We start from the raw sequence: 14,158 nt of genomic DNA, 5'->3' as shown, positions 1-14,158 counted from the left end.
TCAGTGTGAGAAGCCCATCAGATAAAAATCACAGAATAGTCTGAAGAGACCTTAAAAGACCATCTAGTTCCAACTGCCTGCCATGGGAATGTGTTCTTTCTTCACAGAGAAACCTCTTACACCATAACCAACTCAGAAGCTCCAGTTAAACTAAATTCACCCCAACCTTTGTTATATTACAAATTCACCAAAATATGCAAGAGTTGTCACCACTCAGGCATGAAGAGCAGGTCCGTAGTCTATTTGACCAGAGCACTGCCATCCACAGAGCAAACAAAAAAAATCCCTCCTCTCCCCAATCTCCATGCAAGTGCACATACAAAAGAACTTACAACAAATCACATTGTTTTTTTTTCTAATGGAGCACTAACACAGCGTTAATAAAACTTTAATTAACGAATTCCATCGTACAATAAAGAACCCTGGTACAGGACACAGATTTTGTGTATGCTCGGTTCCTTTTCCAGGCTGTGTTAGTTATGTGCCACCTCAATGGCTATACTTTCTAGCATACTTTCCTCATAAAGCATTATGCATTTTGTTTGTACACTCAGTAATTCTCTCAGTACTGAAAAAGCGTTTTATTGAAAACTCCTAAAAGGGCACAGTGATCCCAACTAAAGCAGGAATCTGGTACAGGACGTGCTCAGGATTTTTTACAAAATAATTACAAACCAAGGGGAAAAAAAAAAGCCTACACAAATGAGTACAAATATCAAAGTATAAAAGCTACAAGACAAGAAAATGAGAGTTCTTGCAACGCAAAACATGCTTCAAGAGCTGTATCCTGTTCTCACACCTTTCATGATGTAACTTTTGTTCGGGAAATTATTTCATTCACAAAACTGTTGTTCTTTGCCAACACATCATTTCTCAGCTGTTTCAGCTTGATTTTGATGTCTTCTTCTGACATATCTGTCAGGGGCAATGCTTTCACTTCACAAAGAAAATCCTGAATTATCTTTTCACCTTCCTGAAATGGAGGAAAGGGAAGGAAAAGAAAATACGATGTTCAGATTGCAAGCAGGATTTTTCTAAATTCTCTAAAGATACCAAGTTTATTCATCACCAGAAACTTTCTGTAGGCAAAACCCATGGTTATTTTTGCACATCCAATCATGTTCTCAACACCGGGACAACCCAGTTATACTGGTATCAGGAGTTTATTCCCCTTTCAATCCATGAGCAAAAAGCATCAGTTGATCAGTAGAAATACAGTATTTAACAGTGATACCTCCTATGTGCATTCCACATTTAACTCCGGTGTGCAACTGCACTAGGTGAGCATTGCTAGCAGTAATATAGCCATATTCCACAAACTAGTCACTTTTTGGAGGAACTGCAGATCAAAACCAATGTTTCAATATGCAAAATGCAAGAACAAATTGTAACCAAGCAACTGGAGAGTGGCCGTCACCAAGGAGAACAGATGATAATTAAGCTTCATGCATATGCTTTTACACAAACAGGCAAAGTGGAGCTTCTAAACAATCTGAATTGAACAGGAAGAACAAACATTTCAATGAACAGTATTCAGGATCCCTGTATTAGAAACAGCTTGCCCAGAATACAGAATTTTGCCCCATCCTCTGCATTTTGCATTTTAGACCACCAAGATAAAGTTTTATCATTTAAAACTAATGCAGTATACTTTCAGTGCAGAAATCTCCAAAGGACTTGGAAACATAATAGCACACTTCCCCTCTAAATATGATGTTAGCAAAGCCAGAAACATCTAAGGCTATGCCATTCAATTGCCTAGAGAGTTTATGAAATACTATGTATTACTGAAATACCCAAGCAAAAACCCACGATGCTGTATTTGTCAGAAGTGTCTGCCACATTAATTTACACCAATTTATGACCACACAGCCAGATCCACTAATCTAAAAAATACTATACCATGATACCTAGCAATCTAGCAAATGAAGGGTAATAGTGGACCAACTGAGATACTTGGACGGGGAACATCCTGGCATTAAAAAGTAGGACAAACCAGAGAGCATTCATCCACATCAGATCCACTTACTGAACCAGGAACAAATGCAGTAGACCTCTAAAACTGAAAATACAAAGTAACAGGTAACAGCCTCTACCTAAAGCAAAGGCTTTTTAAATGCAGAAAGTGCTTTGGGTATGGGCTAACACTTCAAGGCTTCCATATACTGGAGCATTACCAAGACTACCACTGATGGTAGAGATAAATGAGTTACAAGGCTGAAGTTTCAGGCCAAGTGCTGGGACACAGAACTAAGATCCTTAACCAGATTTATATGCCTGCAGCAAGGAGGACCTGACTACTGGCACTAAACAACAGAAGTTATAAAGGGCAGCACATGCATTTTCTAGGAGGCTGCAACAGATGTCACTGTAAGGATTCTTAAGCCATCTTAAGATGACAACACAGGCTATTCTGAAAAGGCTTTTTGCAAGCTACTGTTTTCCTTTACACTACCTGCTAATGAAGCTGCTTTTAAGAGAAAGCGAAGGGAGAAGAGAATAAACTATTTTGCTTGGGTTACTCCAGCTAAACAAATTTAAAAAGCATTCCTGATAGCAAACCTCTCTTTCTTTGCAGAATTTCTTGGCTGGTGGTTCTCCTTCAGATTCCCTGGACTTGCCAATGTTTTGAAACTCCTCCAGTTCCAATGCTTTCTCTCTTGCACTTTCTATCACATGTTTTGGGAAAGCTGCCAGCTCTGCTACATGTATTCCAAAACTCTGGTCACAAGCACCTGGATGCAGAGAAAAAAACAACAGTAAAGAATTCACAAGAGACAATATGGCTACACAGACTATATGACCAAACTTGTAATAGTTCTCTGTTCTGAAGAATTAAATGCATGACATGGTTTGGTTCTCCCAACAGTTTCTGATTCAATTTTGGACTACAGAGTCTAAAGAATACGGTCTTATTTAATTAAGCTCTCTTCGAACAGTAATTGCAGAGCTCCAAAAGTGATTCAAGAAGAAAGGGAAAACTCTTCAGGCAGAAAGAATTCCCCTCTAGTACTTGAATGAAACTGAATAATGCTTTTTATTAAAGTACTTCAGCACAGCCTGTAGAATATAGTATATTAAAAATTATGTGAACTACATTTCTCACATTTTTCTATATTTGAGTATTTTTATATATACATTCACACATGTAAAATGCTGCATTCTCAATCATTCTCATCCTCCTTTGCATCAGTACCTCCTAACTCTTCAGAGCCATCTTTAATTATGTCAAAACCTTTCAACTTTAACTTCACACTTCCTTCAATTAATACACTTTATAATATTTGGTTGAGGAAGAAAAGTTCTCATAACTGCTCAAATTATACCAATTATACATAGCTACATAAAAGTTTTCACTTCAGTTTCAAAAGCCCTCCGATACAATCTGCCAACTCCATTCATCTACATTACCATAATTCCTACTGGCCACACACAAATATTACCACATCCTTTTAATTCTGGTCTCCAGCAAGGAGGTACAAATAACATATGTAAAATTATTCTTAACTAAGCATCTATTAAATATTGAGTAACTAAAGAATAGGTGAAGGAAAATTTTGCATTTAGACTTTTTCTGTTTCATTAACCTTGCGATCTCTCGGGATTCTTAAAGGAAATCAACATTTTTAAGCAGAAATTGGACCTCATATTGATTTTATATTAAAAGCACACACCACCCCAGACACAAACTCGGGTGCCTGCTCAAAGAATCCTGAGCAGAGGCATAGACAACAGTACTTTCTGTGTCTCCTCTTCCAGCTGTCCTACAACACTCTTGAAGCATGAAGACAGGGATGAAAATATTATAAGAGTTCTTTGTATAACTTGCATGACATTTCAAATGATGTGAAACACTTGTTTCAAAAAGCCAGATGTATCTGAGCTGTCCATACATCCTTGCCTGAACCACATAACCCTTCCAATCCAAAAGGGAAAGGGCACAACACTACATGCAAAGACCTGAGTGAAAGACATCCAATTTGACAAGAGGTATTTTAAGATGAAGATTTCATAATGTTGTATCTATCTGTCTCATTTGGCAGAGGTTTAAGTAGGTAGATACAAACTACTGCGCCTCTATGCTCAACAGCACTTCCAAGAAAATAGTTGAAAGACATGGCATGTAGAAAGAAAAGATGTGCATGACTGAAAATAGCAAAACTGACTGAAGAAAAATATTAAACCAGGCTTATAGAGTTTTCACTAGGACCAGAATGGATGAGTTAATACTGGTTGAATATATATATATATAAAAAAGAAGAGGACACGGGGGGTGTTAAAGAATTGTAAGGTTTGGGGCTATAATGGGGCACTATGAGGCTTAGGTTTTGCCCAACCTAAGCACTCAAAATAAGGCACTTAAATGAAGACAGCTTGTTTGAAGATACTGTACTGCACTGAAAACACTCAGTTTCAATGTATGCCTACTGCAATTTATGACTACACTTATCTTAAGTTCCCAGGCCACACTAAGTCATATTTAAAGCATCGATTTCAGCAAGGCACTCAGGGCTCTGAACCTTCACTTGGTGGAAGGAACTCAGTATGTGCTGGAAAAAATGGGAAAGAGCAACCTGCAAAAGAACCACAGACTCTGCCTATCCGCTGGAACAAGCTGGGTACCAGGGCCACAGAACTTTGGAATGATATTCAGAAGCCTAGGCACTGCCTAGAATAAATGCATGAACAAAAGGAGAACGAAGGCCATTTCTAAGAAAGAAAAGTCAAGGACATAAGAATTAAAGGAAACAAGACTGTGGCAGCTGGAGACATTCTAACCAGCTTTAAGTAGACTCTCAGTAAAGCCAGAGGAGAGCAGCGCTTCCAAGTCATGCTTTGACTCCCCCTGTCCAGAGCAGCCTCCTAGCTTTACAGAAAAGTACCCAAAACCTGATTGTAAGACTATAGACATAGGGGAATATACAATTACAAGTGGTTATACAAAGGGCACCAAATGAAATAATTTCATAGATTTTAATGCAGAAGAAATGAGTAAAAAACAGTCAATTAGTAATGTCATGGGAGTAAAACTAGCACAGTACCACTTGAATGAGGCTCAGATCATGATATAATAAAAACTCATTATCTAAAGACACTTAATAGTATGGTGATAGCCTGTGAAGATAATAAAAATTATCTTTAAAAGCATAATAGTAAAATTTAATAACTGGACAGCATATGACATTCATTTCAGAAGAAATGAACTGACAAGTCCCAAATTGGCTAAAGAAATCGGGAAATACTGGAGAGAGTTCCAGGATAACACACACAGAATATGCACTGATCATGAAATGCTGAGCTATTAGGATGAACTCGCCAAGTGAAAAAAAGTATTTGGTATTGTGTCAACATGACGAAACAGCTTTTAAAAGGAGGAGTGAATTTTAGCAATTGTACCTGTAAGATTAAACCTGAAACTAAAAATATACGAAAACATCAGTTTCCATGACTTGAGATACGAGACGAAGTTAACATCTGAGCCTTAATAAGGATGGATTATATTTAGTAATTGTTTTAGTAAAGATAGTAGCCTAATTCCTCAAATACTTATTTGAGACAAAACCACTCCACAAGGTAAGTTGCTGATCAGATCCACTACAGCCAGTGTTCTATAGTAGTTATGTTCTATCACTCTGAGTGGCACCTAACTCATTCATTCCTTGTGGAGCTCAGAAAAGGAAATCAAAAGCTATTCCAAAGTGAAAACACAGTGTAATTGTATTCTGCCCACATTTTAAATAAAAAGCTTAGACTAGAGGTTGGCAACCTCAACAAAATGGCCTTATGGGAACAACAAAATAGAGTTCACAAACAAAGTGGAATGGCATAAATGACCACACCTTGTAAACCACAGTTACACAGCCCTGCTTTATTTAGCACAAATACAGGCTCCCACTGAAGGGAGAAAGAACAAAAGATTGGGGATATAGAGAAGCAGGAAGAAGCACTAACTGCAGCTAACAGAGGGGTTTATGCTTCATAAAAAAATTATCTAATCTATTATCAAAAGGAATAATTGGCTCCACTAGAGGATTTTAAATACATCTGACCTATCTTACACTAACAAAACAGGCTACTTGTTGTTTTACTATTATGCCATTTGCTAAAAATGTGATTTTGCCTATATTCAACTACTGCATAAATTGGGCAACATCTTTCTTTAATGATCAAACCTTATTACAATGAAATAGACATTATTAAAAATAGTCAGCACATAAAAGTTGTACTAATTTCTTTTAAAAGACCAATTTAAGGAACATAAGCCTTTACTTTGTCAGCAGGTTAAAATGGCTGATTTTGGAAAACAGAAAATAACCTTTTGGAGCCCTTCTCTCTGCTCTTTAAGAAACAGAAAGGATCCAACCTCAAAAGAATTAACTTGAGTGGCAGAAATAACCTAGGAGTCTGAAACAATCAACATCACCAGCTGTGTTCACACATGGACATAGCTCCTGCCATACACATTGTCTATGGACAGAGGAGAATATACCTATTGTAAACCCTAAGCCTGAAGTGAAACATGAAAATTCTCTTTTACATTAAGATATCTTCCTCTCTTAGGGTGAAATTAAGTTGCCCTGCTCACCGTTTACAGTCTTACCTTCCTTGACACGATAAAGCATTGTCAGCGTGTTGTCACTGGTCAGAGCAGTAACATGTAGGTTATTTACTGTTGGCACTTGGTCAGCAAGAGCTGTCAGCTCATGAAAATGTGTAGCAAACATACAGAAAGCACAGATTTTGCTAGCAATGTATTCTGAAATAGCCCATGCTAAGCCAAAGCCATCATAGGTAGAAGTTCCTCTTCCCAGCTCATCAATGATTATCAGGGAGTTTTCAGATGCTGTCCTAGAAGCACAAGAGCATTTTATAACGTTTGAGAACTGCATGAACTCTGGATATTGGAATACCACAAGTTATGTTGCAGAGACATAGCACAAAAGAGGCTAAAGAGCTTTTGTATTTACATAACAACATATGAATGAAGCACACACTGTCTCACAGGTCTTTCCAAACTCGTTTCTTCGCCCCATTTAGACTTCAGCCTCCTGGTAGCAGCTCTATATGACCACTGAAATAAACAGAAGGCCACTTCAAGAACTTATGAGCCTGCTACAGATTACTTGAGATCCTCCACTAGAGATTCTACATAAAAGGAAATCTTAAATGCATCTGTCTTAGAGCACCTCCCTTCCCCATTAACCCCAACCAACAAAATCATGTAAGCACAGGTCTTACCTGAGGATTGAAGCAGTTTCTAACATTTCAGCCATGAAAGTAGACACGCCTTTCAGCTGGCTGTCTCCAGCTCCCACCCGAGCCAGGATACAGTCCACGATGGTTACCTCCGCAGAATCGCACGGTACAAAACACCCAATCTGGGTCATGAGGACAATCACCCCTGTCTGTCGGATGTAGGTTGATTTTCCTCCCATGTTCGGGCCTAAATAAGGAATTTTGCCAATGAATTTAAGCAACATCATCTTTTACAATTCAGCAGTTCCAAGCTCTAAATTAAAACAAAGGACATTTAAACTTATTACTCTCTGCCAGGAAGGAGAAGCAGACTTGTCTAACAGGTGCAACAAGTAGCTCCACTACTAATAATGCTTGCTTGCATGTCTTACTGAATGTTGCTTTTGTCAAAAGAAAAGGTGAATAAAGAACATTAGGGGCCTTCATAAGTTTGGGGACTTTTCAGAAGTATAAGCAACCATTTAACACATGCCCATACCTAAAACTAATAAGCTTGAAGTTGAAAGTCATCAGTAGTGCTGCTTAAGAGCATGAAAATAATCTGCTTTCACCTCAAACAACAATTACAATTTGTCTGTAAAAATGAAATAGCTTAATTACAGGTCGGGTACAAACTAATGGGCGATTTAAATTACAATCTAAAGTGTTTCTGAATCAGCAAAAGCAAATATTAATCAGCTAATTTTAACTGAAGTACAAATGAAATGAAAAGTATTTTCCAGAAAACTGATCATTAAATCCAACCTCGCACTTCTGCTGACCACAAAAACAAGCGTATTACCATGCATTTATTCAGATTTTTAGTTTTTCTTTTTGATTGTATGAGAAGTGTTCATTAATCATTCTCTAATTTCCAGTCTTTGCTACTCAGAAGGTATGTCAAGGGCATCTGAATGGGAATTAACGTTCAATTAAATCTATAAACACTAAAAAATGTTTTCCTGTGTGGTAAAATTACCTTAATTACCCCAGAGAATAGGGGAAAAAGGGTACAGTCATTAAAACATGTTTTGCATTTAAAATTGACTTAAATATGAAACAAAGAAAACCTTAACAAAGAGGCTGCTTAAAATCTTGCCTACAGAAGGTGTCTACGTGGCTACAGTACAATTAATGCCTAGTGGAATTTTCCAAATCACTTAAGTAGGTTCGTTTGCCAGCTCCTGAGGTTGCCTATCTTGTGGAGTTACATTCACTAAGGCAAAGAATACATATGTTAAGGAAGAACTAGTTTCTTATTTTCTACTGTTCTAGCAGCTTCTCCCTTCTTCCCAAATGACTATGTCTAAATAAGCAATCACTTTCTCCGAACAGTGCACTGTAACAACAATCATAACAACTAATTCCATGATTACTAGTTTGGAAGATGAGAAATATGTCTGTATAGGTATAAACATAAAAGAATATCAGCTAGCAAAGGAAATGTTTCACAAAAACGCTGTGGACAGCTTCTTAATATAACCAAACACAATAGCTTTCACTACCCTCCCTGATTTCCCAAGCTAAATCTTATACCTTATACTTGCTGGCTACTCACCCTTTGTTGATTGTTTTCACAGTTCTTTTGGATAGTTGGTTTGTTTGCTTGTCGTTGGATTGCTTTTTTTAAAGACATCATTATTGGAAATAACATAACAAATGAAAAAGAGAACAGAAACACGTACCAGTAATAATGTGGAACATCTGCTTGCCCTTCTCAAACGTAACATCATTGGGGATGAAGGCCACCTCATCTTGTACTTCAATGCAAGGATGCCTGGCACCTTTCAGCACAATCCTTCCTTGTCCCTTTTCCAGAATGACAGGACGGACATATGGCACCGGGGCTCCATTTGACACATGAGCAAAACTTACAATTGCATCTAGTTGGGCTATCACATCATTCATCATCTGTATTGGTTCTGCATAACCTGGTTTTGATTAGACACACCAATTGAACAGTTAGAATTTCTTTTGTTCCTGCCAACAGATATCTTAAAGCCTATATTGAGCTCATAAAATTAATTCATTTGCATTAGAAGTCAATTTTGTTCAAGATAGCAGTCTTCTGGGAGAGTCTAAGATGTAACCCTGAAGTTTCCATGCTTTGACTACAAAGGGTACTTCTTCAGACTAAAAAAAGGAAGTGGTGAGGCTAAGCTGATTATTTTGCCTTAACACTAGACAACGAGAAATAGCTTATCTTAGTACAGGGGGGCAAATGCTCACATGAAAAGATGGCTGGAAATCCACCAAGTTTCCTTCCTCAATAATACACTGTATTTTGATGCTCATGCAAGCAAAGACAATAGAGAGACAGCATTGACAATTCACACACAGCAACCCTTCACACTGATGTGAATGACGGTATGGAGAGGTAAGATACAGTGCCCATGAGACCAGACAACTGGTCTAGGTGGCCCAGCAGCCCCAGTATCAGTTCTTAAGTGCTGGTGTTTGTTTTTTTTCAGTGAAAGGGATGATGGACAGGAGTCTATATAGGTAAACCATCTAACAACTGCAAAGGGAATGCATGTGTCAGAAGAGGCAAGCAGTGACCTGCAGAAAAGAGTCCTATTCTGTACAAAGTACATTTACTGTTCTAACACAGCCTCTTGAACCGGCTAGGTATAGGTCATTAAGAGGATCTGGACACTTTAATTCAAGAATTATAGACATAATCCAGTCTTTTCCATTAAATTAGCTTCACCTGGGGAAGAAAAATGATTTTTAAATACACGTACACATTTTTAAGTCTATGACTGCACAACACAGAAGCTTTAAACAGCAGCAAAAGACTTCATTAAACATACTAGGTATTTATAGATGATATAGTGAAGTTAATCCTGTTATATAATACCCAATTAGCTTTTTGCTTTCAACATAAATATACAAGCCTTAGCATGCCACATACAAAAAACAACACTTAAAAATTAACAGGGTATTAAAAAAATAATCTAAGAAGCTACTGATTTTGCAATATACTGGCAAATTCCTTAGCATGACAAGAGGCCAAAGCTTATGAAGACTTCCACTGCAGCTTAATAAACACTCAAATATATTAATACATCATCTTTTAAAAAGGTGGGTTTTTTAATCTTTAATACATCTCCCCTTAGTTTAATATCCATTAGTGCTTTCACTTTCCACTTCTCTCTTGGAAGAGATTTCAAATACCTAGATTTGTTCTGCTAAGATGTGTTCTGCTGGAACTAGTGCCTTTGGGAGAGGCGATATGTAAATCCTGGGAATCCTCCAGACCAAATTCCCCAATGTCTCTTCTCCTTTTGGTGAAGGATTATAAAGAATGTGTCCTGTAAGTAAGCCATCTTAGAGCAAAATATATGGAAATTAAATTAGGAAAACAATAATCTTCTGTTGTACCATATAAGCAATGACTACCTTGATCTTATACTGCATATCAGTGTTAGTTCTTCACCATAGTTCAGGGACTTTGGGTCCCACTCCCTCAGTTCTCTATTGTCTTTCACCTCTTCTGCCTTCTACTCAGTCTACCATTTGGGTGGCAGTCAGGGTGGTAGGTGGAGGAGGATAGATGTGGCCTTCATGGGTATATTTTTATTCATTTTATGGGATTAGCATTTGCATACACCCTATCATGGCATATTTATAGCAACATCAGGAAATGGGCTGACCATAGAAGACAATGTATTTCAAACTTTCACCAACCGTCTAAAAGCCAAACCTCATTTTTCACACTAATTCTTTGGGGAATGTTACAGTTCTCTATCAAGAGCCTACAGATTAACTGCAAGTCCTCTCAACATTCCAGACACTGATACACATCATCAACATTGATATATTCACCTGAAGCAATGTTAATGATTTCCTTAACAATTGCATCCTGAGCTTCTTCATACTCTTCTCTGTTCTTTATATATTCATCATTGATGGAGCTCAGTTTGCTGCGAACAAAACCACAATATTTAGAAGCTGTGACATTCTGTCTTCTCTGCTACAATGTCAAGCTTCTGGCTAGCTCATCTATGAGTCAATACCAGTTTTCCTCACCTTTTTAACAGCAAGGTTCAGTACCAGGAACACAAAGCAACTGATCTATGATTCATCCAACACCAGGGTATCGGTAAGTTTAATTCCATGTTGAAGATCACCCACAAGGGCAAACCAGTGATTTGAGCATCTCCAAACACATCATTCTGAAAAATCTCCTATCGGTTGCTTGTTACAGACATGCTATGTCATAAGGACTTGCTCTTAAGGCTGAATTTCTGGCCATTTTGCAACAAGATGTAGCACGTTATAGAACTGGCAGAGGAAAATTGCTGCTAAGCAACTGTGTAATTAGCCCAGAGTCCTACAACAGGTTTATCAGATCTGAAAGCACTGACTCCTTTCATTTAGTAAAACTCTCAGTGAACTACTGTCACTAAGAACAGGTTCTAGACTTCAAAATAAGGTAAGCTGAAATCAAGAGACAGTTTTAATTCTCTTGAGTTCTTACCAAGCTCATCTTCAAACACAGTCAAGTAGTGGACCCACACTGTAAGCAGAAGACAGCCTCATGCTTACAGCTGCTTCTGCAGATGGTGCTAGAACTTAACTAAGCACAAAGATGTCAGTTTTATTAATGATCCATGGGCTTCTTCCCTACGGGAAAGTAATAGATGACACTTACAGCAGGAGTTCTAAGTACCACCTTCTCAGTTACAGAAAAACCTAACTCCATCATTATATTTAGATGCATATTTAGAACCATTAAAAAAAAAAAGCCGTTTTAAATTTCAGAGAGAATATCCTCTGAATAAATGTTAAATCAAAATGCAATTAAGGTTTACACTTTGTTCATTTAAATAAATTTGTGCTAAATTGCTAAACTGTTGGTGCTAAATACACCAACATATTGCTTGGTGTGAACGCATATGCTTGCCATACTTTTCAAAGCACAGGATTTATTACAATGAGAGTGAGTGATTACCAGACACAGTCACTATTAGTGATAGCACTGGCTTGAAAACAGCCTTGCCTCATAGACAGTGCTCCTCATATATGTCTATCAATCAATATTCTCTCTCTCGATAAACTCACTTCTCTAGTCACTTCACTAAGTCCAGCAGGAACTGTTATACCTTAAGCAACAGCAGCATGGTTTGTCTGAAATACCCTACAATATGGTAATCTCTGCTGTTTTTACCGTTCCATATATAACACATGCAGGAGACTTAGAGTGACAAGGAGGAACTTGTCAGGAACTAAGTCCAATTAGAATGACAGGACTGAATGCACTCACAAATGCACTCTCGGCAAGGTTATGAACAATACCGTGTTAAAGGGAGCTGTAAGCACACTGGAAGAAAGGGCTGCCATTCACAGGGATACATAGAGATTAGAGAAACAACTGGGAAAGTATTTTGCACTAGCAAAAGCGTAGCCAGCAGATCGAAGAAGTGATTCTTCCCCTTTATTCAGCATCATGAGACCACACCTGCAGTGCCATCCCCAGTTTTGTCTTCCCAGTGTCAGAGGGACATCAAACCTGGAGCAAATAGCCACCACAAAATTTGGAGCTAATCTGAGAGAATCCAAAATCAGCCTGGAAAGGAGAGGCACCAGACTCTTCTTGGAGATGCACAGCAGAAGCATGAGATACTAAAATACCAAGCTTCTGCAAGGGAAGTTCTCATTAGAACTGATTAGAAAAGTTTTTACAAAGAGTGGTTCAGCACTGGAACTTGTGCCCCACCAGGCTGTGAAGGATGCTTGGACAATGAGCACCTGGGGAAGGCCTCCAGCTACCTCATCTAACTTTGAGATAGGATCCAATTTCCAAGGTGTTTCTGCTCCAAATGAGGGGCTAGACCAATTAAACTCAAGAGATCACCTTCAACCTAAGTTATTACCTCGATTCTGCATATGCAACTGTCTGCCTTGTTTGCTCTGTGCAATTTCCTACCTTGTTTGCCCCGTGTAAAAACAACAAAGTAGAGAGAGGGACATCTAATGACCAAGGTAGCCCTTGCTCCTTCTAAAATGATCTAGGAGAGCTAAAACTTCAACAGAGAATATAGATCTTTTGTTCAGACAAGGAGCCACTGAAACAGCATCAATGCAATTAGCCTGGAGAATGAAATTTTTAAGCAGCTTATCTAGGGAGCCACAGAAAGGCCAATACATAGGTATACAAGAAATTACAGCGTGATTTGGAACAACAAAAAAAGGTAATTACTAACAAAATTTCTGCATGGCATATTTGGTGATAAACATAAATAGCTGTTTTTCTACTGCAGCTTGTGAAAGTGTCTGTATAAACACTCAGTGAATGCAATTATGCTACTAGCTGCAGCTAAAACAGAGAAATTAGCCCAAGTCAAAGGACCAAAAATAGCTAACAGCTGGCAAAGCAAATAGGGAATGAAGCTTTTAACAGAAACTGTATGATGCCTATTCCCTCGTGCCAGTCTTGCTCAATATACCAATCTGTGAGCTAATTCAAAAGGTGAAAATTCAGCCATTCAAGACTTAGGGAAACCAGTTTACTGGCATTGTTATAAAGGAAAGAACAGTTTTGTTTCTTTCACAACAGGCTTGAAAAACTACAGAGATGATTTCATACCTGTTAGTAAACTTCACACCATTCTTCTGTGTATCAACTATTTCATATTTCGAATTGTTACGGAGAACTTTTTCTTCCTTGCACGTTATTCGAAAGTGATGTCCAAACTGTGAATTTGTCTCCAGTTTGATGCTTTTGCCAGCTTCCAAACCTTTTAGATGAAAACAAAAAAGGAAAACTCTATTATCCAAAAAACCCTGTACCCTGTACTATTTCTGCTCACCAATCCCCAGTTTGTGTAAGTTCCAACGTATGTCCTCAAAAGGATGCGAAACAGAACTAGGCCTAACCAAGAGTTAGGCGAGTTCTACAAAATGAATTCTGCCAGCA

The 14,158-nt window shown here is 38.1% G+C and overlaps 1 protein-coding gene across 1 annotated transcript in view; it reads right to left on the bottom strand.

Moving 5' to 3' along the window:
• Positions 1–373: 373 nt before the first annotated feature.
• The window catches only part of MSH2 (mutS homolog 2), a 50,200-nt gene continuing 36,415 nt past the window's right edge, over positions 374–14,158 (bottom strand). Inside the window, exons 10-16 of the mRNA XM_061475365.1 lie at positions 13,829–13,979; positions 11,065–11,162; positions 8,922–9,167; positions 7,240–7,444; positions 6,602–6,849; positions 2,563–2,735; positions 374–973 (exon numbers count right to left, since the gene is read on the bottom strand). Coding sequence (XP_061331349.1) covers positions 803–973; positions 2,563–2,735; positions 6,602–6,849; positions 7,240–7,444; positions 8,922–9,167; positions 11,065–11,162; positions 13,829–13,979 — 1,292 coding nt within the window. The 3' untranslated portion in view covers positions 374–802. The remainder of the gene's footprint in view (positions 974–2,562; positions 2,736–6,601; positions 6,850–7,239; positions 7,445–8,921; positions 9,168–11,064; positions 11,163–13,828; positions 13,980–14,158) is intronic.

Source organism: Pezoporus flaviventris, unplaced genomic scaffold (genome assembly GCF_033815535.1).
Source record: "Pezoporus flaviventris isolate CSIRO_AGI_PZ_B2104156 unplaced genomic scaffold, CSIRO_AGI_Pfla_v1 ptg000083l, whole genome shotgun sequence".
In the NCBI taxonomy this organism is placed as follows: Eukaryota; Metazoa; Chordata; class Aves; order Psittaciformes; family Psittacidae; genus Pezoporus; species Pezoporus flaviventris.
This window is presented reverse-complemented; position numbering and strand designations above follow the sequence as displayed.